This window comes from Ictalurus furcatus, chromosome 21, assembly GCF_023375685.1.
Source record: "Ictalurus furcatus strain D&B chromosome 21, Billie_1.0, whole genome shotgun sequence".
Taxonomy (NCBI): Eukaryota; Metazoa; Chordata; class Actinopteri; order Siluriformes; family Ictaluridae; genus Ictalurus; species Ictalurus furcatus.
The window spans coordinates 19,394,015-19,420,480 of NC_071275.1; the positions used below are offsets into that span (position 1 = coordinate 19,394,015).

At 45.4% G+C, this 26,466-nt stretch overlaps 1 protein-coding gene across 9 annotated transcripts in view; it reads left to right on the forward strand.

The window, feature by feature from the left end:
• The window catches only part of itpr1b (inositol 1,4,5-trisphosphate receptor, type 1b), a 115,480-nt gene that overhangs the window by 2,859 nt on the left and 86,155 nt on the right, over positions 1-26,466 (forward strand). For 8 of the 9 annotated variants that reach the window (XM_053652970.1, XM_053652972.1, XM_053652973.1 and 5 more), the window contains exons 3-16: positions 3,342-3,412; positions 14,422-14,537; positions 14,850-14,936; positions 15,035-15,193; positions 16,397-16,495; positions 16,964-17,047; positions 17,180-17,326; positions 17,415-17,522; positions 18,112-18,156; positions 19,378-19,532; positions 23,435-23,534; positions 23,671-23,831; positions 24,965-25,106; positions 25,265-25,423. In XM_053652970.1, coding sequence (XP_053508945.1) covers positions 3,342-3,412; positions 14,422-14,537; positions 14,850-14,936; positions 15,035-15,193; positions 16,397-16,495; positions 16,964-17,047; positions 17,180-17,326; positions 17,415-17,522; positions 18,112-18,156; positions 19,378-19,532; positions 23,435-23,534; positions 23,671-23,831; positions 24,965-25,106; positions 25,265-25,423 — 1,633 coding nt within the window. The remainder of the gene's footprint in view (positions 1-3,341; positions 3,413-14,421; positions 14,538-14,849; positions 14,937-15,034; positions 15,194-16,396; positions 16,496-16,963; positions 17,048-17,179; positions 17,327-17,414; positions 17,523-18,111; positions 18,157-19,377; positions 19,533-23,434; positions 23,535-23,670; positions 23,832-24,964; positions 25,107-25,264; positions 25,424-26,466) is intronic. The other variant, XM_053652975.1, reaches the window with a different exon arrangement.

Sequence of the window (26,466 nt, forward strand, 5' to 3'; positions counted from 1 at the left end):
GGTATCTCGGGCATGTTTTTTCGACTGCTACGCTATAAATATTTTAATCATCTAGATCTCGGTTAACCCGACATAATCAGCTGTGACGTTGAGGACCTCAGCTAGATTTACCTCGTTGGATTTCATTATTTATTTATTTATTTTTAAAAACGTGTGTTAAATCATTAGCTTGACCCATTTTGGCACCTTCTGGCAATTCTCCTGCAGACGAGAACATTAGAGCTAGCTCTGCCGCGTAGGCTGGATGTACAATAATTGCACATTTCCCCCCTCTAATTATGTTAATGCAAGGGATGGACTCGGTATAAGAAGAACCCTCTCATTTCTCATTCATTTGGCGGATATTAGAACCATATCCGCCGCACGCGATGACGCGTTCTCGTCGTTTCGATGTCGGATAGCGTCGTTATTGTCATTTCGGCGTTATTGCGGTTACAGCCCTGGGGTAGGAGAAGACCCGGAGATGTGAATGTGGTTTATGAGGACGTGTATGGATATCGAAGGATATTTTGATGTTAGAAGGACCTCCACGTTATATTGAAAGGGATTAAAGGGATGTGTGTGTCAATACACTTATCCAGGTTTACAGTGGACCCGCTGTGCTTTCCTTAATCTTTTATTTTATGGCCGGATCACCTGCATCTAAGGCAAACATGACTCACGAGATGAGAGGATGTGATGGTTAACGGCGTGAGTGTAAAAAGCCTGCGCTTGTGCTCTTGACCGAACCGAAATCTCAGCTTTATTGCCTCTTTATTTTTTCCCTCCGAGCCGAAGACACCTTCTCACTGGGCTTAATCACACGCTGCCACGTCATGTTGCTCAGATCCACGCCTTTACCAGTCTGATGCACGTCTCAATGACCCCCCTGGCACTCACACACTCGCTCATTTACACAGCACCGCCTCATGTCACTCCTCGATGATAACAGAACTGCGTGTGTGGATTCGGAGAGCTACGGTTTAACAGCACTCGTTTGTCAAGACAACACGCCTAGTGATTTTGCCCAGTAATCAGTTCTCTCCTTCTTCTGTGTGTGTGTGTGTGTGTGTGTGTGTGTGTGTGTATAAGACAAGCCAGAGCTATATTTAGAGCTGTGTGGCTCTGTCTCTGTGCCATTGACTGACCTCACACAAGACAGGCAGTAATGAGCCACCTGGACTGTGGCTCTGCCAGGAGAACGGAGCGTGGGTGTGTGTAGGTGTACATGTGTGTCCATGGTTATGTGCTGGTCATCCGTGTATGCTTGCTGAGAGACGGAATTGAGAGAGAGAGAGAGATCAGGATCTATTGTTTGTGACGTGCACTATGGGTGGTATGGATGCCACACGACAGCCAGAGCGAGTACAGTAGCTTAAGAAACTGTAGCTGCCTTCACCTGATGATAAAGATGACCAGAGTCGATGTAGGAGTGTGTGTGTGTGTGTGTGTGTTCACTGTTTATATCACTAACCCCTCAGTGTCATGTTCACACCATGAAACGGGCATTAGTGATGATGAGAAGCCTAGATCCTGGCTTTCACACTGCTGTGTTTGGTGTTATGTGCCTCATGTAAATGTTGCCATAGTGACAGCATTATGTACTGCACCTATAGCAGATAGTAGATGTGTCGGTAGCTGCAAAAAAAAAAAAATCCCCACAGTGAACTTATGTCAAATCTACATTTTTAGACTTGCTAGGTAGCGAACCTATTTAGCAGACATGTGGATTCTTTAATATAAATAAATAAATAAATAAATAAATAAATAAACAAACGAGCCCATTCATACATTCAGATCAGGGCAGAGAATGTTCTGACTAAAAGAGTGTCCGGATTATTCCGCCGCTATAGCGCTACCTCGGTCCTGCTGGACGGCTGAATGATTCCCAGGACATATTGTTGGTGTTCTCTCATGGATCAGACTCATCAGACTCCCTCAACCCAAGCCTCACGTCTCCTTCTCACAGACCTGGCCGTGTAGAAGTGCCAGCTGTGTGTGTTGAGTGCAGGTGTCATTTCTAACAGATTTATTATTCGCTTTACTCTCTTTCCATCGCTGCGTTGCGTTTCTCTCTCGGTGTTTTCTAGAAGTCCGTTTTCCCTGAACGCTTACTGCTGCAGGTGGGCGATATGGAAGGCAAAACACAAGACCGGTTCTAGCGCGCAAGCAGAGTGCATCGTTATCGCATCGCCGTCCGGAGAGGAGTGTGTTGTTCCGCTTATACCGCGGCGATTTTGCCAAAATGACGGTGTTTAACTCGTTCACGGACGACCCGTCGTGCATTTTAAAGGTCGATCGTCAGATTCGATGTCGTGGAACGTCCGAGAGACAAGTTAGTTCCTGTCCTTGCTCATGTCGCAGGTGTGATAAACAGTCGTTCCTTCGACTAATCGGTCCTTTTCTTCGCTTCCGTCTCTTGCTCGGGTCACAGAGAAACCGGAAAGTCCTCGGTCACGGACGCTTTCCCGTGCCGATGAAAACATCGTAAAAGCACCGCGACCGCCGCAGAGCGCTAACACTCGAGACTCCTTCCGTCAACGTTCGCCCTGACTCGACGATTATATACGTTTTATTTCGTCAAACGACACGTTTAAAATAAATAAATAAATAAATAATCCGTTTTTTATTATTATTATTATTATTATTATTAGTCTTAGATTATCGTCACGAGTCCGTGCGTCTGAGCTGTTGCTATAGAAACAATAGCGTATTCGAGCAAGCGCGATAACGTAAACCGAACACGTCGTCCGTGTCGGAGCGTGCGGTTATACGAAAACAACGCACATCCGCCGACCAATCAGACGCTAGCATTCAACCGTGCCGTGGTACAAGACAGAAATATCACATCACGATGCTTGAAAACATTTCTACGATACACGATACGGATCACGATGTAGCTACATCACATTCAACGTTAAACAGATATACAACCGAGTCTACAAGATGAAATCCTCGTAGTAAATAAAAGGAAATATCGTGGCCTAATTTAATCGTGATATCGATATCGCGTCCTCATCTCGCACAGCCTCACTCGTCTCTGCCAGGCCTCTCATGTGGAACGAGCGGTTTTTCTGCACGAAGCCCAGCTTGACTGTTTGATATTGCGAGCAGTCAACATCAAGCGACGACTGTAAGCCGTCTGCAACCTCTCGTTAAACTGAAATATGACATTTTCCGAAGAAACCGGCGCCAGGTATTAACGTCGTTATTCGTCCACGTATCTTATCTGCAGATTTCACTTCGGTCCTTAGTAGCACATGGTGCGGTAAATGTCTTAACGTTTTTAAATTTGATCTGCAACATCAATAATGTTTCTTTTCTTTGCTTTTTTTTCTTCTTCTTTCCTTCTCTGACCGCAGTCTAGTGGACGACCGCTGTGTCGTTCAACCAGAGTCTGGAGATCTCAACAGCCCTCCTAAGAAGTTCCGAGGTAACACCCGCCTCTCTTTCTTCATTGTCTCATTCTCCTCCTTCTCTCACTCTCTTTCTCTCTTCCTCTTCCACACGTGTTTCGGCTTTCGTTTCCAGTTTGCAGCGTTGCAGCTGTGTGTGTGTGTGTGTGTGTGTGTGTGTGTGTGTTTTTTTTCTGGTGTTGTTTTTTCTGTTCTCTCTCTCTCTCTCTCTCTCTCTCTCTCTCTCTCTCTCGTCCATCCATCCGTTTTCTTTCTTCTACACGCCCTAGAAAATGGATTGTACTTCATGGTGCCCAACTTGCATGTCATAACAAAAGGTTTATAAGTGGTGGAGCTGCAGATCTACAGCTACGGCTTGCTCATACCCATCTGCTGCTCTTACCTCACTAGTCTCATCGCGTCTGCAGGATACATTTGGTACTGGGTGGTGGTGTTTTTTTTTTCTTTTTAGTTTCAGACTGACAGATTTTTCATGCTTCTGTTGTTAAGGGTGTAAACCAGAGGACTTTTTTTTTTTAAATTTAAAAAAAAAATTTTTTTTTATATATACGCGCCCAGTAGTTTTCCTCCGCATTGTAGAGTATGAAAATAATTTGAAAATACACATCTGATCCACAGCTTACAAGAGTCTCTGCGTATTCACACAGAACACAGGCGGTATTTACACGCCGTCTTGTGGCCCAGACGAGGTCCGTGAGGCCTGGGATTCTGGTCCGGGTGTCACGTTTGCGTTCTTCAACTCACAATTCGCATAACTCCTTTGCCATTTCGCATCTTGCAGTCATATATCTGACACGTGTCAGAGAATTCCTGATTGTCCTGATGATCGTTGTTCTTGAAAAAAAGTGAAATAAAATAGCTCGAATTCTATTACACGAGCCATGTGTACCGCCGTGGTGGCCTATCCTGCTTCGGTCTGAGTGATGTCATGTGATCAAGGTCGGATGCGCGAATCTGACCGGTCGGAAGGTGCGCGTTATTTATTTATTTATTTATTTATTTTTTATAGCAGGTAGTTCTGGCTGTAACATGAGCATCAGGTCTATATTAATGCACTCGTTCTCATACTTTGTTGTTTCTATAGTAACGGCTCATACACAGGGACTTGTCCAGCAGACGCTGCACATAATCTGAGACTAATAATAAACTGCTTTGGAAAAACAAAGTAAACGCTGATATCGTCGACGTGGTGACGTTTGTTTAACGTTTACGGACGTAGTCATGAGCGTTAGTGCTTTGCGAAGTCAATCAGCACAGGAAGGTCTTCAGAGAGAGAGAGAGCGAGAGAGAGAGAATAGAGTGAGGCTGGTGAGAGAATAACTGCTATAACGGCTGTAATGTAAGCGAGAACAGGAAGTAACTTGTGCCTGAGATGTACCACAGCATTAAATCGATATATAAACTGTTAAACTGCACAGAGATTGGTGCATTAATAAGTGAAACCTCGTAATCGTTGGCAGATTGCTGTGGTATATAAGCAGAATGACACACCCCAGACAGTGCAGTTTTATGTAAACCCTCCAGACCTACATTATTATTATTTTTTTTGGTATAACTGCACGGTCTGCTACGTGTTGTGTTATTCCTCGCAGTGCTAAGCATTTCCTACATTGTCTTAGTTAGGAGGATTGTGACGTGTGTAAATCTGAGAGCTGACTCGATATGCAGCTCCGACCGGCTCCTGGCTCGTACGGCCAAGATGTAAGCTCGTGTGCTGAGTAAACAAATGAAGTCAGCGAGCAGCTAATTAACCTTGCTCTCACCTAGGCCCCCTGTAGGCTAGAGCGAATATGAGTAGGCCAGCCTTCCTGGCTGTAGCCCCTGTACTGACTCTCTCTCCGCTAATCGATTCGTCAGGATTCGTCCTGTGCGATTCGTCCTACGTCTCACGTATCAAAGACGAGGGTTCGGGTTCTGCAGACGTGCTGACTGACATTTATCATCGCGATAGCCATCTGTTTTGGACGCTTTTCTCCTGTAGGTGGGGGCGGTAACTAGTTTGAGGACATACCGTTGTGCGAGTCACAGGTGAAGCCAGTGAGATGCTGTGCTGTGTCTTTTCAGCTTGGCCGCATGTCACCGTCATTCCTGGTGCACTGATTAGTAAAGATGCACGGATGACACAGGTGTTTTCACAGGAAATCAGTAGGGCTGGAATGTGAGCAGCACACTCCAGCCTTACTGTAAAACTTGGGCTTGCAGCTTGGGAAATTAGCTAGCTGACGGTACAGAGTAGTACCCACTGGACCTTTTTTTTATTCTGTCTTTTTGAGTTAGTTTTGATTCTGTACTATCATGGTGGATGCAGAAGACTATATATGTGTGTGCGTGCGTGTGTGTGTGTGTGTGATGTTTTTGATCAGGAGCATCCAAAGCATGCAAACCAACAGGTTCTTGGAACAACGTATGCAGCATTCAGAATGGTTATTGCCCGTGCCTTAGATCACGTTACACTAAGGAAGGAGAAATGAAAACGTCCTGGCTCAATTTAGCGCTGACTCCTAGTAGAGGTTCAATGTCTTTTAATAATAGTTGTCGAAACAGGTCATTTGGCCTTGGTTTTGGCTTATAGTTTCATTATGATATAAACTAGTGACTGGCTAAGTAAACGATTGGAGAAAAGCCACTCAGTTCTGTCCATGTGACCAAAAGCGAATTAGCTTGTTGTCTATCCTCTTTCGGTGCTTTTAAGGCGTTCTAGCTAGCTAAGACTGTAATTGACATTTTTTTTCCACATGCTAGGAACTACTATCTCATGACATGTCCCCTGATTAATTCGGTCAACTTGTATAACTTTTGACTTATAAGTATATATTGTTCAAATTTAGCTCGAGATGTCACGGACATTTCTCTCGCGATCTCACGAACCCTTGCTGTAAATCTTCTGGAATCCATTCAAGAGCATGTTTACGTCATCCTGATGGCCGTCACTGAAATAAAGAAAAAAAAATGTCTGTGTTGCAGCTGTATTGATGTAGCTGTGTGATTAATAGCTAAATGTGTCAGCATTTTCTCGCTGTATCTGTCAGTTAGGAAGGATGGCTTTGAGTTATTGTGTGTGTGTGTGTGTGTGTGTGTGTGTGTGTGTGTGTATTTTGTGCATGAACTGCCTATACAAGGGTAGGAGTTAATCCTAGGAATTTTTAAGGAATCTTAGGATGACCTGAGGCAAGAGCAAGTTTTAGTTCCGCTCTTGCTGACAACTTCTTTGACTCCAAAACAGCCTCAGAAATTAGCAAGCAGTCGGGAGCAAGTGGGAGGATGAGGGAACATCTGTGTGGGTTTTTCAGTGCTGGAGAGACCAGAGAGATGCAAAGGGCTTAAAAAAAACCAACAACGATTCACTTTTGTTATGAACAGATACCTTATTCAGCAGTTTTACAATGATTCAAATAGCACCGATGATTCAAATAGCACCAATGATTCAAGTAGCACCAATGATTCAAGTAGCAACAATGATTCAAGTAGCACCAATGATTCACGTAGCACCAATGATTCAAGTAGCACCAATGATTCAAGTAGCACCAATGATTCACGTAGCACCAATGATTCAAGTAGCAAAAATGATTCACGTAGCACCAATGATTCAAGTAGCAAAAATGATTCAAGTAGCAAAAATGATTCACGTAGCACCAATGATTCAAGTAGCAAAAATGATTCAAGTAGCAAAAATGATTCAAGTAGCAAAAATGATTCAAGTAGCACCAATGATTCAAGTAGCAAAAATGATTCATGTAGCACCAATGATTCACGTAGCACCAATGATTCAAGTAGCAAAAATGATTCACGTAGCACCAATGATTCAAGTAGCAAAAATGATTCAAGTAGCAAAAATGATTCAAATAGCACCAATGATTCAAGTAGCAAAAATGATTCAAGTTGCAAAAATGATTCACGTAGCACCAATGATTCAAGTAGCAAAAATGATTCAAATAGCACCAATGATTCAAGTAGCACCAATGATTCACGTAGCACCAATGATTCTAGTAGCACCAATGATTCACGTAGCACCAATGATTCAAATAGCACCAATGATTCACGTAGCGTTTTTAGAGAAATTCTCCCGTCATCTAATCTTTCAGGTGATGATTCTCTCCTGATTTTTTTGGGTGACTTGATCAGCGACTTGCATGTGCTTTTAGGCGTGATGTGTCGCGGTGCATGCTCCATTAGACTCACCTCTGTTCTCGACGACGACGACGACGATGTATTGTTTAGAGCCGAGGCAGTTCATTAACGGAAAGAGCTCTGGGGCACCCCGCCTCATGGATGTGGAAGACACTGAATGATTTATAGCATTTCAGACAGGTGTTTATCGTGAGTGTGTGTTTTGGACAGTGGTCAGTGTGTGGTGTGAGATAAATAGAAAAGCTACAGGTTCAGCCTTGCTTTCCTGTCACACAGTGGCATTTGACAAGGATCTGCTCTGCTCTGCTGTGCGGTGTGTGTGTGTGTGCGTGTGTGTGTGAGTGTGAGTGTGTGTTTGTGTTTGTGGTATGTGGGTTGATGCAGGCACCAGCAGAACAAGTATTTGAATGTGTCTATGAGCGAGAGTGTGCGTGTTCGTGTGACTGTTTATGCGAGAGACAGAAAGAGAGAGAATGAGAGTTTTAGTCAGGGATTTAGTTTTTCACCACTCTTGAAAGGATGTCCCCATTTCACTCTGTCTTTAACACCTTATTTGGCCACATAGCAAAGCGGTGCAGCGGTGACATCAGATGAACAGAAATTCCAGTTAAGAGGCAGACGTCATGGCGTCTGTGTTTTAACATGACTTTCTTTGATTTCTAAGCACATCTACTCAAACATGTGAACTTTAGTCAGGTGGACTAAACTGAAGAAATGCTGAGATTTAGATTTCACATCGCATCACATCACGTGACATATTCCTGTGTGTGCAGTACATAATCGATTACATATTAAAGGATAAAACCTGGGAGCTCAACTGATGTTTTTTTTTTTTCCTGTGTCGGTTATTTCGCCGTCCTTCACGACCATCAATTTGGGTGTGAAAGAAAAAAAAAAATGGAAGTAACTCTGGCCACCGGAGTGCCTCGGTGTTCCGGTCCTTCGACGGGGACAGGAAAACCTATTATTTAAAAAAATATTTTGCCAGAAACCCAGACAGCATTCGCTCTCGAGCGAGCACGAGTTTGAAATCTGATCGTACGGAGCAGAAAGTAGTCAGAAACACAACCTTTGCGTCATTAGCTTCACAAACCTGATCTTTATCAGCACTGCCAGCTAGAAACCAGTGCTGATGAAAGGCAGACCTAAAAAAAAAAAAAAAAAATGTTGAAATGATCACGAAACATACGCCGTGTTTGAAATAGTGTCTGTTTCCCTAATCCCTATAAACTGCACTTTTTTTAAACCGGCCTACTGTAGTGCATCGGATATTCCACCTCGTGCTTTCAGACCACGCTCGACTGATATGTCCTAACCTCTTGAGAGATCCGTTCGAAGATTTTACAGTCATGGAGTTCAGTAGCTGAGGTGGAGAAGCGTCCAGTGGCGCACCGCCGATGTCCAGAGACCCGCATCTCTCTGACCAACCCAGACGTTTTTTTTTTTTCTGCTGTAACCAAACCTTATAAGGGGGCAAAATCGGACGGTTAAACCTAACGGACCGATAAATCCACTTTCGCAAAGCGACGTGACGTTTAAGAATAATTCTACTTCGTGTCGGTACATCTGGAGAGTTTCAGGAAGATAAAAATTAAAGCTGGAGGAATGATGTCTCTGCTGCAGTGTAGGAGGAGGCAGCGCAGGTTCGGCTCTCGTGCCGAGAGGGGCGCGACCGGTGATACGTCGAGAAACGATGGGATACTTCTCATGCTTGTCGTTTCGAAAGACGAATGACGGCGTTAAAAAAAAAAAACCCCCGAAAGAAGTCCTTAAACGATTCGTTAGCAGCGAATTAAGATTCAACATGCGGATTTGATGATATCGAACGGTCTTATTAAAGTGGCATTTTGGTACATTAGTGCACGGATAAACGTTTGGACATTCCCCTCGTTGTTGAGCGCGCATTAACACGGCAGGTTTTCCATACACGATAGCTAAACTTCATCTTGCACCAAAAGAACACGTGTGGAAACCTCGTGTAAGGTTTTGTCCGAAGTGAAAGATACTTCCCGTACGCGTATATCCAGAATTGACCACAGTGTCATTCAACTTCCCTCACATGTGAGCACTGGCTGCTGTTGTCGTTGTTTTTTTTTTCTTCTCCCCCCCTCTCCCCCCCAAAGCCCATAGTAACCGTGGGAAAGTTTCTGAGCAGGAAACGATGCTCGAATCTGAACGTCCTGATTTAATTTACTTTTCTGAATTTGGCACAGCGTTATATGTCTGACGTTCGAGCGACCGGTGACGAGCGACGAAATCACGTCGCACCAGCTAAACCAGTTTAAGAGAGCCGGAGAGAGCCGTGCCGCTCGCAGCTGTGATTAACGTTCAGTCCAACCGGATACCGTGCGGCGATGCGTCCGGGGTGACGAGGAAGCTCCTGCTCGTTTTTGGTCTTCGAAGGTTCCGAAACCTTTCCTGCACCTCAAGATTAGCCTAAAAATAATCGGCAGAAATTCCTGATTTGCTCCTCAAAGACTGTCTAGGACGTTGAATATTCATTTTTACACGTACAGTTCGTGGCATTTGGCGGACACGCTTATCCAGAGCGACTGAGCAGTTGAGGGTTGCTCAAGGGCCCGACAGCGGTACTTGGCAGTGCTGGGGCTTGATCTCCTGACCTTCTGATCAGTCACCCAGAGCCTTTAACCACTGCCCCACCAATATTCAAAATATGGGCTCCTCATCATGTCTTGTTTAAAAGCGAAGCAGAAAATGTGGGCTCATTATCCGTATGTACACGAACAAATAAAATCTCGCGTAACCTTTAATATGACCAGTTCTGCAGCTGCTTCTGCTTTCTTGCCTGCTTTCAACCCGTGGCGAGCTGTCGAGAGCCCGAGAGTCAGCCTGCGCGAATATAACAGACCCACTATGCAAATGGCAGGAAAAGTTCCTCTTTTGTTAAGCGCGTCTGGGCGTACGGCCTAGCGCTGCTGTCACCTGACTCGGGCACTAAAGGACCTGTGAAAACCACACGGAGTAAAAGTAGCGCTAGGGCGTACAGAGTTTTTATCAGACTGTGACTCGTGTGTGCAGAGTTCGCTGGTTAACCATGGTCAAGGTCACGGTGCAAAAGCAGGAACATCCTGGATGGGAAGCCAGTCTCTTATATAGTCCCTAAGCAAGTAAACAATGGAGGACATAGTACCTCACACGACGGACGCGTTCCTTTTTGCCTCCGCTACCCAACGACCCACTGGGTCCTCCAGACGAGGAACGCTGTCAGAGATCGGTCCTGTTCGATATACAGTCGCTTGAACAATGCTGGTCTTGTGCTCTGACAACACTGACACACTGTGCTCAGATGGCCTGAGGGCTAGAGGAGTAGACGTTTAATGAGCACAAAATCCAACGCTATGCGATCGTTTGACATTTGAATGGACGTCTTCCTGTTTGGGCGGACAACTTTTATCCGAAGTGGCCTCGAGCAGGCCCTTCTCACACTTCTACACACTTCTAGGCGACGGAAGTCGTCATAGCAGGAAGCACATGGCTGCAGACTGCAACGGCATGATTTATGAATGAACATGCTGATCCACTTCGTAACGTCAGGAGGTTTTATCACCCGGATGTGACGAAACCTCTGTTTTAAAGTGTGGCACACCATGAATGTTAAAAAAATGAGATATATATATATATTTTTAAATATTTGTGATTACTTTCACGTTCACAGATGGTGCACGGTGTAGACTCGTATTGTGTGCGTGAATAATGGTGGAATATCGTGTTTGTGTGTGTGTGTGTGTGTGTGTGTGTGTGTGTGTGTGTTTACTCTGATTGATATGTGAGCTATATGCGAGCTCCTCATTGGTTAATGTTAGTTTACAGCGGTGTTTTTTGTTGTTGTTGTGATTCTTTACACTATTTTTAGTCACTTGTCTTGGTATTCAACGCACGACTTTCCTAAGTTAACCGACATTTTGGAGATTTGGTGCACGTGCAGGCCGATTTTCGTGGCACGTCTCTCGACGCGCTCGCCGCCGTCACGGCACAGCTGCGCCGCGCCACTGAGCTCTGTCGAGTCGATGCATTTCCTGCTTGGTCACTGAGGTGTTGTGGTGTAGGATGGGGGTAGTGAGCGGAGGTTGGCGTGTTTAAAAACAGCTCTCTTATGATGCGCCAGGTGCAGCGTGTGTCAGTGTGTTACAGACGCGCAGAGATCCTGATTAGGAGCGTTCATTTGTCGTGAAGAATCCCATACATATCGGTGAAATAACACCGAGAATCTGCGACAACTCCTTAAGCCCACACACACACTGAGGAAATCTCGTGACGGCATATTCTCTTGATGCTTTACGTTGGCATACGGTGTGTGAGACGAACACCCGCTTCAGCTAAGAAGATTGCGAGCTGCTGTCGAAGCCGTCCGAGCTGCTGAGTGAGAAGACCGATGTGTATCAGACGCAGAGGTTACAAACTTCAGTGCTGCAAGTCTAAATAAAGGACATAACATCACACACACACACACACACACACACACACACACACACCATCCCCTTCTTCATAGTAGCTCATGTATACTCTGTAGAGATGTTGCTGGGCTTCCTTTCATGAATGTTTTACTCGAGCAGCAGAACCTGTGTTTGTGCTGGATCTTCAGATCACTCACAGCTTTAATAGGCCACTTATGTCACCTTTAAAAGGACTGGTTTCCAAGGGAGCCTCCATCTCCTGCTGAAGCACTCTCTTCCTCCTGGATTGTGTAACTCCTCATTCGTGTTTGATGTAAGCTATAATATTGTGTCCGATTTTAGTCCTGACTGTCCTCTCGCCGGGCTTTTCTTCCACCAGACCGGCGACGAGTCGCCTCACCTACCCATTACGGTTGTTCATTAACCATGAGCGGTTCAGCAAGGGGAAGTTTTACCCAGTCTGTGAGCTAATGCTTTGATGTTTTCGAGCCTTTTTTTTTTTTTTTTTTTTTTAAGGAAAAAAATCTGTTCTGATTTTATACACCGCCGACGAGCGCGCTAAAGGAAACTCTCGTAAGACGAGTGAGAAGAACAGATCCAAGAAACGATCTAGCAAGAGCATGAGCGGGTTTGTGACTCGATTTAAGTCTGAAAATGCCCAGTCTCAAACCCTGATATCCAGATGTTTTGATATCCAGATTTCCTCTCGAACATCGGGATGATTTAATGCCGTCGTTTAACTGGTGAAAGGGATGCTATCTGATCAGCATTCTTCGTGACTAAAGCTAGGTGGTGCTAGTGTACCACACACCACGTACAATCTGTAGCTTCAGTGCAGTTGTCATGTTTAGTGAGGGAACAGCTGGTGCAATCCACTGAGGAGGAAGCACAGGGTCCTAGAGAGAAGAGTTTTTGCTTTTTGCTGCAGACTTGGAGTGGCATGACCTGACAGCTGTTCTCTATTGCACGTGAATTAACGCCACAGTCAGAAGGGAGGCGTTATAGGATTTGTTGGAATTATCATGGCGTGTTCCTGTCCTGCAGCGAGTGTTCCTGAGATAGATGAGTGAACGTGGTACAGCACTAGGACCGCACTTGTTTTCATTTCTCACTCTTTCTCCTCTTCTTTCCCCCCCTCTCTCTTCGTCCTTCTCTTTGGACTGACCCCTAACCTGTTTTTTTTTTTTTTTTTTTTTTTTCTTTCACTTATTATTCACCTCGCATCTTAACTTTCTGCTTGCGCAAAAAAAAGTTCCATGTCTTCCTCTCTTAATGTTCTACTTATTTTCCACACACATCACTCTCTCCTACCACTCCCCCCCTCCCCCTCTCTCTCTTGCGCTCTCTCTCTCTCTCCCTCCCTTTCTCTCTCTCTCCCCCCCTCTCCCCCCTCCCCCTCTCTCTCGCGCCCCCCCCTCCACTCCCGCTCTCTCTCTCTCTCTCTCTCTCTCTCTCTCTCTCTCGCCCCCCCCCCTTGCCTGTATCAGTAGATCAGGAGTGTTATTGTGGAGCAGCAGCTATTTTTATCCCCATCTCACTTAAGCTCATTCCTCTCGCTTCCTCTTTGCTAAGCTCACCTCCACTCCCAGGTAACTCTCTGCATTCTCTCCGCGTCGTCTTTCCGAAAGTCATAAGGTCCTGCCCTCATTTAAAGCCACCGAACCTGGCTGTAACACTCAACCCCAGGCAGAAGGCAGAAGAAGAAGCTTTGTATACAGCCTTTAGAATGATGGAAGGGTAGAAAGTGCAGAACATGATTCATGGATTTAGGTCATTCAGTGATGTGTACAATCCGCCCGAAATTGCTGTGCTGGTTTTCTCTGGAAACTCCCCCTTTTCTGTAGTTCCTCTATGCTCTATAGCTGTACTGAGGTTACAAACTCACACCTAATTCTCTCTAGACTATGCATACATAATATATGTTGTTTTTTTTTTTCTTTTTCTTTTGCAGTATTATGTTTAACACGGTCCTTCATTTATACGAAGTAAATCGAACGCCTTTGATTCCGTAACGTCAGCGAAACCCCTTTTTACTTAATTAAAGAAAAAAAGAAAGAAGCATAGACCGCCATGGAACATCATAAAAACTGAAAAGTGTTCGGTGATACGTGCTAATCGTATGGGTGCACAGTAATGTTCGGGCGGTTTATTGCATTCGTCGAGCTTTGTGTTTCTGAACCTTTCACACTACACGACTTGCAGCGATCTTAAAATGGCCGACCCTTCACACGACGTGACCTATTGTTTGCCATCGTTTCTTCGATCGCTCTACGCAATCTTTCACCCGGACGGGTCCCCTGCCGGAGCGCACCTCGACTCCAAATCTCGCCTTTTACATATACGTGTAAAATCACGCTTCTCGGGCCCTGCTTTAAGAACCGCCGGCTTAAACGACTAGAAGACCGCTATAAGTAAACCTGTAGGTACCTGCGTTGTGCGTGTTAGTAGTACCACATGACGTCTCTTTCCCCTTCTATCTACAGACTGTCTCTTCAAGCTGTGTCCTATGAATAGATACTCGGCACAGAAACAGTTCTGGAAAGCAGCGAAACCTGGCGGCAACAGCACTACAGACACAGTACTTCTCAACAAACTACACGTGAGTTACGCATACACGCAGACCGATCCAAAACGACCAAAAAAAAAAAAAACGCCCAACCCTAAAGATTGCGTCCTTATCTTTCACGTTATTTTTATTTTTACGTCATGAGTGTAAACTGCTTAGAACCGCAGAGACCGCACACACTTGTTCTCTTCAGGGAGACCCATTGAGCCGTGGTTCTTATAAACAGGAAGTGAGGGGAAGATGTGATGGGTGGAACTGAATTGAATAAGTGTGACGTGTAGATCGGAGTTCGTTCAGGCCGTCAAGGTGATGGATGTTGAAATGAAACCCGTGCGTGTCTCGCAGCATGCAGCTGACCTGGAGAAGAAACAGAACGAATCCGAGAACAGGAAGCTGCTGGGGACGGTGATTCAGTACGGCAACGTCATTCAGGTTAACCCATCCATGAGACACTTAATGACCACGGGTCATAATAAATATCTTCTAAACGTATGGATTTTCTGTGACAAACTGCTGCTTCTGTTCTGCAGTTGCTGCATCTGAAAAGCAACAAGTACTTGACGGTAAATAAGCGCCTGCCTGCCCTATTGGAGAAAAATGCCATGCGTGTCACCTTGGACTCTGCTGGAAACGAGGGCTCCTGGTTCTACATCCAGCCGTTCTACAAGCTCAGATCTATAGGAGACAGTGTAAGTGAAGCTTTATTCTCTGGGGAACACTATGTGTCCGTTCTAATCTTTGACCGCACGTACCTGGGTCGAGTTTTCAATAGACGCTGATCGGCTAATCCAGATTTTTACCGCTCACTCCATGTGACGTGATGGGATGATGTGTCCAGATCTGGAGCGCTAGAGAGACTGGAACAGATTGATGACCTCGTTCGTACCGGTTCGACGCAAAATAAGTCGCAAGGCGTGTAACGTAGAGAACGGCGTCTGTTGTATAGATGACAGATTGCGCGTTTCACGTGGTTGCGACGTGTAGGCCGTGCGAGTCATCCGGACAAACACGTCCTCACGTTCGGATGTGGATTCTGGATGAAGGTAGCTCGTTTATTTACGTCGCCCGTGTCCGTGCATAGTCTGTTGCGTCTGCGTTTGACGAACGCGACCTCTTTCGCAGTCTTGGACCCTGGGGCCACTTTCTACACCCCAGCGATTTCCCAGCGCAGACACACCCGAGACACGTCTCTAGCTAATTAGCACCGTGTAGCAGAGAAAGCACATGTACACTACAGGAGGATTTCAAGAGCAAGACTGAGCAAAACCGCTCCAAATAAATAAATATATATATATATATATATACACATCAGATTCAGAGGTAATACAGAAGGCTTATTAATGAGTTTCCGGGTGTCTCCAGGCTGTCCTCAGCAGGCAGATCCAGCACGTGCTTCCCGTCCTCGTCTTCAGATGGACGTTTGCCAGGGACAGAGCCATGAATGCAGCCACGAGTCGCTGATTCTACCCTTAAATAGTTTTGGATCCAGTGTAATTCTGTCGAGCCAATTCTGCTGAGCCAGTCCAGTCCTTTTTTTTTTTTTTTTTTGTCCTTTCTCCCCTCGATATCTTTGCTCATATTTTTGTAAACATCAATTCAACACCTGTTCCAGGCAAATGACACAACGCAGCCCTTGGTTACCCGGATCACGAGAACCACATGGTGGAAAGGTTATCGAGGTCAAATAGTGATCTGTTTCCTTAAAGCCGTAATGCGTCCGGTGTTATGTCAAGTCTCTATCGAGAACAGGGAGCTGCTCAGTAGAGAAAATTAGTATGAGAGGTTTTGCAGGAGACCTGATGACACCTTCCTGTTCCCTAGGAGTTGGTTTTATGGAGCTGTGTCTAACTGAACAATAATTCTCAAGAAGTTGTGTGTACGTTTCCTTGCAGGTGGTGATCGGAGACAAAGTGGTGTTGAACCCTGTGAATGCTGGACAGCCTCTCCACGCCAGCAGCCATCAGCTGGTGGACAATCCAGGGTGCAACGAGGTCCGACCCTCCTCTTGGCCTATAAATGAAATAAATAAATAACATAAAACGGGAAAGATGATCAAAGCTTTGAAATAGTTTTTATTACTACGTGTTCATTAGTCTCGCACGATCTGCAGTGATCCGGAACATAAACATGGTTACACGTTATACCGTGACGATCTCCGCCGTACTAATCGTGCTCATATAGTTACTCGGGGATTTGGCTAGCTGGTTATTAAGAGCCTTAATAAGATCTGTTCTGCCTCTCCGTGCTAATGTGTAGCCACTGACCCGTCATTTCCTTCCAGTCACTTCACCAAAAAAGGACAGAGTTATTTTCGAGGCTCTAAAATTTCTCTGAGGTCTCTGTGTGAGAGATATTGCTTCTCTTCTGTGTGTGCTCACAATAATAATAATAATAATAACAATAATAATAATAAGAGCTTATGTCAATCTTGTGATTTCTGTCCTGTCTTGTGCTTCCAGGTGAATTCAGTAAACTGCAACACTAGCTGGAAAATAGTCTTGTTTATGAAATGGAGTGACAACAAGGAGGTCATTCTGAAAGGGGTACGTGCTGTAATCCGAATCGAAACCCGAATGAAACGTTCACATATATATATATATATATATATATATATATATATATATATATATATATAAAAAGATGCACTGGACTGGCTTCTCTCTTTTATCGCACAGGGTGACGTGGTGCGGCTGTTTCACGCCGAACAGGAGAAGTTCCTAACGTGTGACGACTACAGGAAGAAGCACTATGTCTTTCTCAGAACCACCGGGCGCCAGTCTGCTACCTCGGCCACCAGCAGCAAGGCACTGTGGGAAGTGGAGGTGCGTAACGGACGTGCATTACCGTTAGATGTCATCGCTCTCGGAGCAGCTGTCAGATTCTCAGTTTCTCGTGTTCTCGCACGATCAGGTGGTTCAGCATGACCCATGTCGAGGTGGTGCCGGTTACTGGAACAGCCTGTTCAGGTTTAAGCACTTGGCCACAGGACACTACCTGGCTGCAGAGGGGAGTAGTGAGGTATGTTTTTCTCTCTCTCTCTCTCACCACAGTTGAACACAGTGTGTCAGACTCTCCAGGAGCTTCACCGGAGATTCAACCTTCTACACAGGGCGATGCGAAACGCGCGCTATAATCACAGTTCATTCCTGCCCTGTAGATTCGAAATCTTCTCACACTTAGGACGATCGAGAGACTCGTACGCAACTGTTACCATAAATTTTACACCAATCATCCCGGTCAAAATTTTATACGCTCCCCTGGCTCTTAACGCAGTTCTTGAGCATCAGTGAATATTTGGAACCTTTTGTCATAGTTGCGTAACATTTTACAGAATCTGCAAGGTGTATGTAAAACTCATGACCTCAGCTGTAGCGGTCGATTCTACTCCTAAGCTCATCCGTCCGTGATCTTTTCCTTTAATCATCGTATGACGAGTGAGGCACGCTCGAGAAGAGATCCGCTGTGAGAAACCGTGCGTTCACGTTCACGGATATGAAAAACAAGCGACTGTATTGTCCATGCCCGTCGTGAGCCCGCATGGTTCGTGGTTAAATTACACTCCGGCATCCGAAAGTGTTGCAATCTCATCACGCACGTGTGTTTTCAGGTGAATCCCGACTACGAGGAAGAGTCACAAGAGTCTCGTTCCTCGGTAAGTACCAGAACGTGGTATCTTTTTAATCCGGTTCTCATTCTGTCTCTACAGTTTGTGTGTCTCATTCACTTCGAGTGCTTATCTAAATGATGTGTTGGGTCTTGTTTTCTGCTCTAGGCGGGTGATTTTATCCCCTTTAACTTCCAGGTACTTTCCATTAGTCAGTCAGAATCCATTTGCGCCTACATCCCCCCCCCTTTATTTATTTTAATTAATTAATTAATTTATTTATTTATTGTTCCCATCATGCTTGTCCTGTCTACATTGCTCTGGATCTCTGTGCACTGTACGAAGCTCAGCGTTCTTAGCACGTCGCTAAGTGTCACATATTCTCTAGTGCATTTGCGCACCAGTCCATACTGCAGTTCTATACATTCACTGTGTGTGCCGTTCTTTATTCTTGTACGTTTTAAGCATAGCGTCGTGTAAAATCACGCCCTCCATCGAGACACGTGTGGAGTGGTGGTGTGAGTGTGTGTGAACTTGTGTTGAACTTTTTTTGTTAAAGAGGCCTCAGGTTAAAAACGTCGCTTCGTAGTTTAGAATGCCTGTTAGGGTCATCGATCGAGCGAGCGCAGCCTCGTTCGTTCTTAAATTTAGTCCGGACCGGCCGTTAATCCAACCAACGCTGAAGGTGCAAGCGCAAGATAACAAGCTTGTTTATATTCTGTTTAAAGCGCTTTGTATAAAGTGCGTCTGCTGAGGTGATTATTTTTCCAGTCGGTTTTTTTCAGTCAATAGGCGCTTTTGGTTGAATGTGAGTACAAACACAAGGTGGGGTTACTCTGATAAAAAACCTGCAGTACTGAGGCCATCCTGGAGATGGCAGTATGACACCACTCCTGCACCTCTTATCTTCCTGGAGCGATTATGAACACGTTGAAGGCAAATGGCTTTTCGCTCATCAAGGCCACCAAGATATTAGATATTAGTTTTGTGTCAGTGCCCACTACTAAATATGGTTGAACCACCCCCCCCCACCGGACAAATTTTATTGAATATACTAAGCTTAGCATGTTCAGAAAGCTGGCGCATGGTCTCCTAGGAGAAGAGAAATATTCCTGTAATCTGTATTCTGTGGAACAGCATCATTGACGTGACCTTAATGTACCGTATGAATATCTTTGTGTGTGTGTGCGTGTGTGTGTTACGTCAGCGCTGCTTTGCTGGCCTCTTGGTTGCTTAGTTTCCATGGTAATGAAGTGTGTTCTGTCTCAGCTGGACTTGGAGCACGAGGCTCTACGAGCTCGTCTGCGCACGCCCAACGAGAAGGTCATGTACACCCTCATTTCTGTCCCCGACGGCAATGACATCTCCTCCATCTTTGAGCTGGACCCTACCACTCTCAGAGGAGGGGACTCCCTGGTACCCAGGTACAAATCTACCCATAACATTTCACTAAACCTTATAATAGGACACATCATGTGAACATCACAGGTTTTCTGATACCCAGTCGTCCTTTCACTATTCTTTTCTATTAATGTTCATAATAATTAATAAACTGGGACTAGTTAGATGAAGCAAATAAAATGGTATGTTTAAAAATAAATAAATAAATAAATAAATAAAAATCTACGGGTTGTCTGGAATCCCGATGGAGGAAGTAGCTGTGGAGACGTCGGGGGTTAATCCGGGTTACAGCGTGAGCGACGGAACCCGAGCGAGGGCCCTGTAAGATGAGCGTGTAGTCGACGCTGCAGGTTGCGTTGCATCGATTTTTCTCTCCTGCTCCCTGGGCCTCCGGGAAAGGGTAGTGCCTACAGCACCACGCGCTCAACCTTTTCCACACAAAGATTTATAACTGACGGCGCCGACACACGTTCGAGCCGATTCGCTTCTGTTTTAATTCTCTTGTCAGCAAGTTTCCAATTGACACAACCTTGGACCTCAATCTCTGTGTTAGCTAAAGCGGCACACCAAGAGAGCGTGTGAGAGAGAGGCAGTTGTGTTGATGGGGGGGGAGAGATAGCTGACCAGCGTTACCTTTATTGCTTTGAGTAAACAAACCGAGATATCAGATGATCGCCTTAGCTATGGATGTTTGCACGGTTTAAAAATACACCTCTGACCGGGAACGACAGATTATTATTATTATTATTATTATTATTATTATTATTATTATTATTATTGTCATTGTTGTTGTTTTTAAGCTATTATGGTCATTGTCTGTCTGTGCTTCTGACTCAAGGAATGTCAGTAATGTGTCACTTTTTATTACAATAATAGTGCTTTAATGTGAAAATACTGAGTACTAGTGTGTCACAGACTTATTATTATTATTATTATTATTATTATTATTATTAGTAGTAGTAGTAGTAGTCTAGTATGAGCTATACAGCCATATATATATATATATATGTGTGTGAGTCTAAATTAATATGTGTATCATTTATGAAATTTTGAGGCATTATTTCATTGGGTTTGTTTGTGTGTGTGTGTGTGTGTGTGTGTGTGTGATGCAAGAATAATGTAGTTGCTCAAGTGTGCATGGTACGGCTGTGATCTTGTGACTTCCATTACCTCGTGCCATGTGTTTTGTTGTCTCCTGAATGCCGATGACTCATGTTTTACTTAACGCCAGAAAGCTACACACAGGCACACACACACACACACACATACACACACACTCTTTTACTGATATGTGCCTTCAGAAACTTCCAGCGTATCCCAGTTGCGGTTTAAATGCATCATCCTGATTGCGGGAATACAAGAGGGAGGGAGGGAGCGTGGGAGGGAGAGAGAGCACATGGGTATTTATTAGCACATACCATCATTAAGGCTTCCACCGAACTCTGACCTCATCATATGAAAAAAAACAAAACAGGAAAGTCCCACGTTCAGAGTAGGCCGGAAACCGCGGTCACCGTCCCTCTCCGCTTCGTCCTGTTTCATCTCGTCTCGTCTCCCGATGGCGAGCGCGGGCCAGATGTTATGCAACACACTGTATTTATACAGCCGATCATCTGGAAAGTATCCCTGCATGACGCAGCCGGCCTTGTGCCGCAGCGCCACTGTTGAATTCGAACCAGACCCCGGGCTCTGAGTGTGGCTGATCAGGATTCGGTGTGTCCCGCTCCTGAACGTCAGCTCCCGGGCGCGGAATTCCAACCCGCCTTTCGTCGTACACCGGATGAGTCCCGGTTCTTATCTAATCTACTCCACCTGGGTCTCTTGTTCAAACGTTTTTTAAACCTTAAACGTCTTTTCACGATTTATCGATCGTTCCTGATCAGTTCATTTGAGGCTAGGAATATTCCACTAGCTGTAGGCGTACATGCATTTTGTGTACGTGCGTGCGTGCGTGCGTGCGTGCGTGCGTGCGTGCGTGTGTGTAGCATGGAAAATAAGCATATATCTAAACTAGGTTGGAGGGCTGTCAGTATATCAGACTATTAATACTGCTATAGTTCCCCTCACCCTTCCGTTTATGCTTTGCACTAGATTTTATGATCTACTGTGGCCACTAGATACTTCGATAAGCTTAGTTGTGATTCTCTGTGTGTGGGAGAGAGATCAGTGTGGTCTGAGTTCATAAGATAAGAAAAGGGTGTGTGTGTGTATGTGTGTCATGCTGTGATCTGCATGTCTGTCTTGCAAAATGCCCACTCACGCACGCAAACACCCCTTGGCACAAAGAAGCGCTTTAGGCATGACTAATTAATGTGTCCACAAAGTATACACACGGACACACACACGGACACACAAAGGTAAGCCTGTTGATGAGGTGGCTCATTACGCAACCTGGCCTAGATACAGCCAGTGTCTGATGTCCGTGCCGGTGGCCCAGTGCTCAGTTGCTTTGTTTTTTGTGTGCGCGTCCATACATATCTATTTTATTTCGCTTTCGGTTACTAAGGACGAGGCGGAGGGTTAGGTAGGGTCACTCTGTGTATGTGCGACTGTTTAACTGCCAACTTAGTGAAGGGAAAAAACTATATGGAGGTCGGTCAGTGCAGGGAGGCGCTGTAGTTCCTCAAGAGGATGTGTTTGCGCTCTGACGCAGAGGTGCAGGATCAGAACAATACAGGCTTTGATAACACGCAGGTGTGAGCGCGCGCGTGTGCGTGTGTGTGTGTGTGTGTGTGTGTTTGTGTGTGTTTGAGCAAGTGCCATAAATTCTCATAGAGTTTACATAAGGATTGTGCAACTAACATTTGCCTAAATACACACATTAGGTGATCTGGGGCTTGTCAGAACTCCTCTCGATGGTAATTTCAGCTTCTGAAGAATTTCACATACAACCCTGTAGATTAGACCCGTTTTTAAAAAGCACGTGGACGCGCCTCTGCGGTTCATCCCGAACCCACAGGAGAGTTCAGTAGCGATGTCACGGATGGGTTCAAATAGTTAATGAACGATCTACGACAGCTGACCTTGATTAACCTGTTAGAAAACCCCGCCAGCTCGGTGAGCGCGACCAGCCAGCCGGTCACACAGCAGCGCTTATCTCGCTCTATAAGACGCCCTGAATTTCCTGCCTTAATTCGTCTCGTCTTCACACCAGAACCGTAATCCGAGTCACATGCGTCGCGCTGGGGGGTGGGTGGGTGGGGTGGGTGCGTTGGGGTGGGGGGGGGGGGGGGTGCAGGCATCTGAAAAGGCTTTCTTCTTCCTCACCCCATGCGTTCTTAAATTAACGATGCTCGGAGGCTCTCACATGACTGCCTCTTCTAAACCGTGCGGCTTTGTCTCTCAGGCAAATCTAAAGTACTGAAATACCTTCTTATCCCCCAGCTGTAAGGGAAAACTTCCCAGGAGCACAAAGAGTGCTATTTATAAAATATAAAAACTGTTTCTCTTTGTAAAGAGATATAACCTCAAGCGAATAAATGTTTATGAATAACCCTAGACGGAAAGCACGATGTATCCTAATTAATTAGACGAGGGAAACGTTCTCGACATGCTGTCTAGCGCCAGGTCGTGACCTCCTGCCTCGAGGACAGAAGCACGGAGCGGATCTGTGCTTTGCTTGTTCAGGCAGTAACTCGCCGTGCTGCTGCTTGGCTCACTCGATGTAATCTTTATTGGAGTTGCTGTGCGGTGTGCTGTATTTTAACCCACAGTCGTTTTCCTTTCACATCTCCCATAACTCTCGTCGTTCGGATATTCATCCGGGCGATTTAAACGAGTCGGGTGTTTGTGAATAAACTGCGCTCAGAGGACATCCTCCAAACATGATAGTAATTAAAGCGCTCGATGTTATACGTATAAGTATCCGTCTTGCGGTCTTGAGTCTGATCGTAATTCTGCCCGCACTTGTCCTTTCTTCCTTTAGGAGCTCGTACGTACGATTGCGGCACCTGTGCACAAACACATGGGTCCACAGCACCAACAACCCCATCGACAAAGAGGAAGAAAAACCCGTCATGCTCCGGGTAAATTTGTCTCTTTCTTGCTTAGATAACCGAGATGATCCGGCGATGTTTGTTTATTGTTTCTGTCAGATTCTAAAAACAGATTGACCGTAAACCAGCTTTTCTGAATGGAATCTATCGTCCCTGATCTATCTAGATCGGCACGTCTGCTATCAAGGAGGACAAGGAGGCCTTTGCTATCGTGCCCGTCCCCCCCGCTGAGGTCAGGGACTTGGACTTCGCCAACGATGCCAGTAAAGTGTTGGCGTCCATCGCTGGTAAACTGGAGAAGGGCACTATTACACAGAACGAACGGAGGTAGGACCCTAAGGCGTGTCAGGCTAGAGCGGGGAAAGCTTAAATGTGCTCTGATGCAATAGTGCATATGTTTATACCAGTAATCATGTCTTGTACACTCAGAGGACCTAGAAATTTTTTTGTTTATTTTAAAGGATTAAACACCGGACTCGACCGCTCTGGGAATTTAAAATAGCTGACTTACTGTTACGAGATCAGATCGAGTGGACGTTTCTGTGTGTGGTAATGTAACGAACCACGTTCAGTCAAGTTTGTAATATCTAGGGCGAGGGATGCCGTGTCGCACCGATGCCGTGTTTCCTCCATTCACACGCTAAATTAACACACACGCATGTCACTCGTCTGCTCTTCGATACCTCCGTGTGAATCTCAGTCGGTAAAACAACGCGTGCGCTTTGGGGGATATGAAAACCTCCGCACTGACGTCATGTAACAATCCACGTCGGATGTTGCCAATAACGGGCGTGTGTCTGTAATGAGAGTAATAATAATTTGGCTCAGGAAGACTGGCTTATGAGCCATCTTCAATTCCTGAGGGCCATCCTGTTGGAAGGATTCCAAATTGAAAGCAGTATTGGAGAGAGATCATCGAGGAGCATTCACATGAGAATTATGAGGACATAAACAAAACCTTAAGCTCGTGCACGTTGAAGTTTAGAAATAAGTTAGGACATGGTGTAGGCTCGGTTTTATAACTGGTTTATAAAGGGGTTAGGATGACACTTAACTTAACTTAAGCACAGGTTTATATTCAAAGTGCCTTATAATGATTTCGTTTCCAAATATTGTAGCATTGAGAGAACTATACTTCTTTAAAAAAAAAAAAAAAATGTTGTCTCTAACTGTTTTTATCTGTAAAAAAAAAAAAAGAAAAACAACCCAAAACCCCCACTTTTTTTGGTATTTGGATTCCTGCTTTTTATGTGCAGTCTTGTTCAGACCGTACGCGGGACGGGAATCCAATCAAGATCACGTGTGAGACTAGGGTTTTTATATCTAATTTAGGATTCTCGATAAATGACATGACGTCTCGTCGAGGTTTCACAGATAGGTTTGGATAGGAGACGTCTTAATATAAGCTGGGCCCTAAGTGGACACCTTGATGGTCCTGTGTCTCTTTGTGTTTGCGCAAGGTTTGTGACCAAGCTGCTGGAGGATTTGGTGTTCTTTGTGGTGGACATCCCTAACAGTGGGCAGGATGTTTTGGAGATTATGGTAAACAAGCCGAACCGCGAGCGCCAGAAACTTATGCGGGAGCAGAACATCCTCAAACAGGTTCGGGCCGTTCTACGTCACGCCTTAATGTTTGTTTGTATTGTTACACACGCAGTACCAGGGATTCCACTTGACCGTTATCGTGTGTATGTTTGGTGTTCGTGCGGTCTTTGCGCTTTGACGTGTTCGCCCACATCGTACCCTGTTCTCTCCCGTAGATCTTTAAGCTCCTGCAGGCTCCGTTCACAGACAGCGGCGACGGGCCCATGCTCCGATTGGAGGAGCTCGGAGATCAGAGACACGCGCCTTTTAGACATATCTGTCGGCTGTGTTACCGAGTGCTCCGCCATTCCCAGCAGGACTACAGGAAGAACCAGGTGGGTGTCACTGAGGGTCTTTACTCAGCGTTAAATACACCTGTGGCGTTCCAGATGTGCCAGATGTTATCATGTGTGATGAACATTTACATTTGTGCCCTTATACAGACTGACTTACCGAAGACCTTTTTAGTCTTTATCAAAACGTACGCCCATGGAGCTAGTGTAAAGGTTCATACAATGAGCCAGTCAAGTTTTGTGTGTGTGTGTGTGTGTGTGTGTGTGTGTGTGTGTGTGTGTGTGTTTGCTCACTTAGGTACATTAGGTAAAATTTGCCTTCTTTTTTTCCCCCCTCAAGATTAGCTCTCCAATCGTTATGTAGGAGGTTTAGATTTGATCTTTAATCTTTTTATAACTCCTTGAAGCCCCGCCCCCATTCCCAGCCATGTTCACGAAGCTCCACCCCCCCAGGATCTTCCATCCAAACACAAAACGAGCGTTTCGGACTAGATTTTCGAAACGGGTTTTCTCAGCAGCTTAAGTCTTTTGCCCGACGGGGGCAGCTACGGCGAGCCGACGGGGGCAGCTACGGTGAGCCGACGGGGGCAGCTACGGCGAGCCGACGGGGGCAGCTACGCCGAGCCGACGGGGCAGCTACGGCGAGCCGACGGACGAAACGCCGCAAAACCGAAACAGACCTGCTTCATGTTTTATTAAAGCTACTAGGATCAGTTTCACAGAGCGATGCATTGCGCAGCCGATCCCAAGCATGTGCACTTCCTTCCAAATGTCACGCGTCTGATCACACGGTAATTCTCCCCGTACACGGACTCGAGAGCAGACCCAGCCGAGCGCTTCTTTCGTGTTATATCTATCCTGCGTCATGCGCATGAGTTTAAGGCCACGGTTAAATCTAAGGCTTTTTAAATAGCTGCTGAGGGTGTGAGATGTTGCTTGCTTACTTGGAACTGTGATGAGAATGCTTCATAGATAATATCTGTGGCCACAGAAGATATCACAGTATCTTTACTTCGATCGAGGATGGTTTTACTTTGCTTAAAAATAATATACATAGTCGGGGCCACAATGGCACTCGCTTTTAC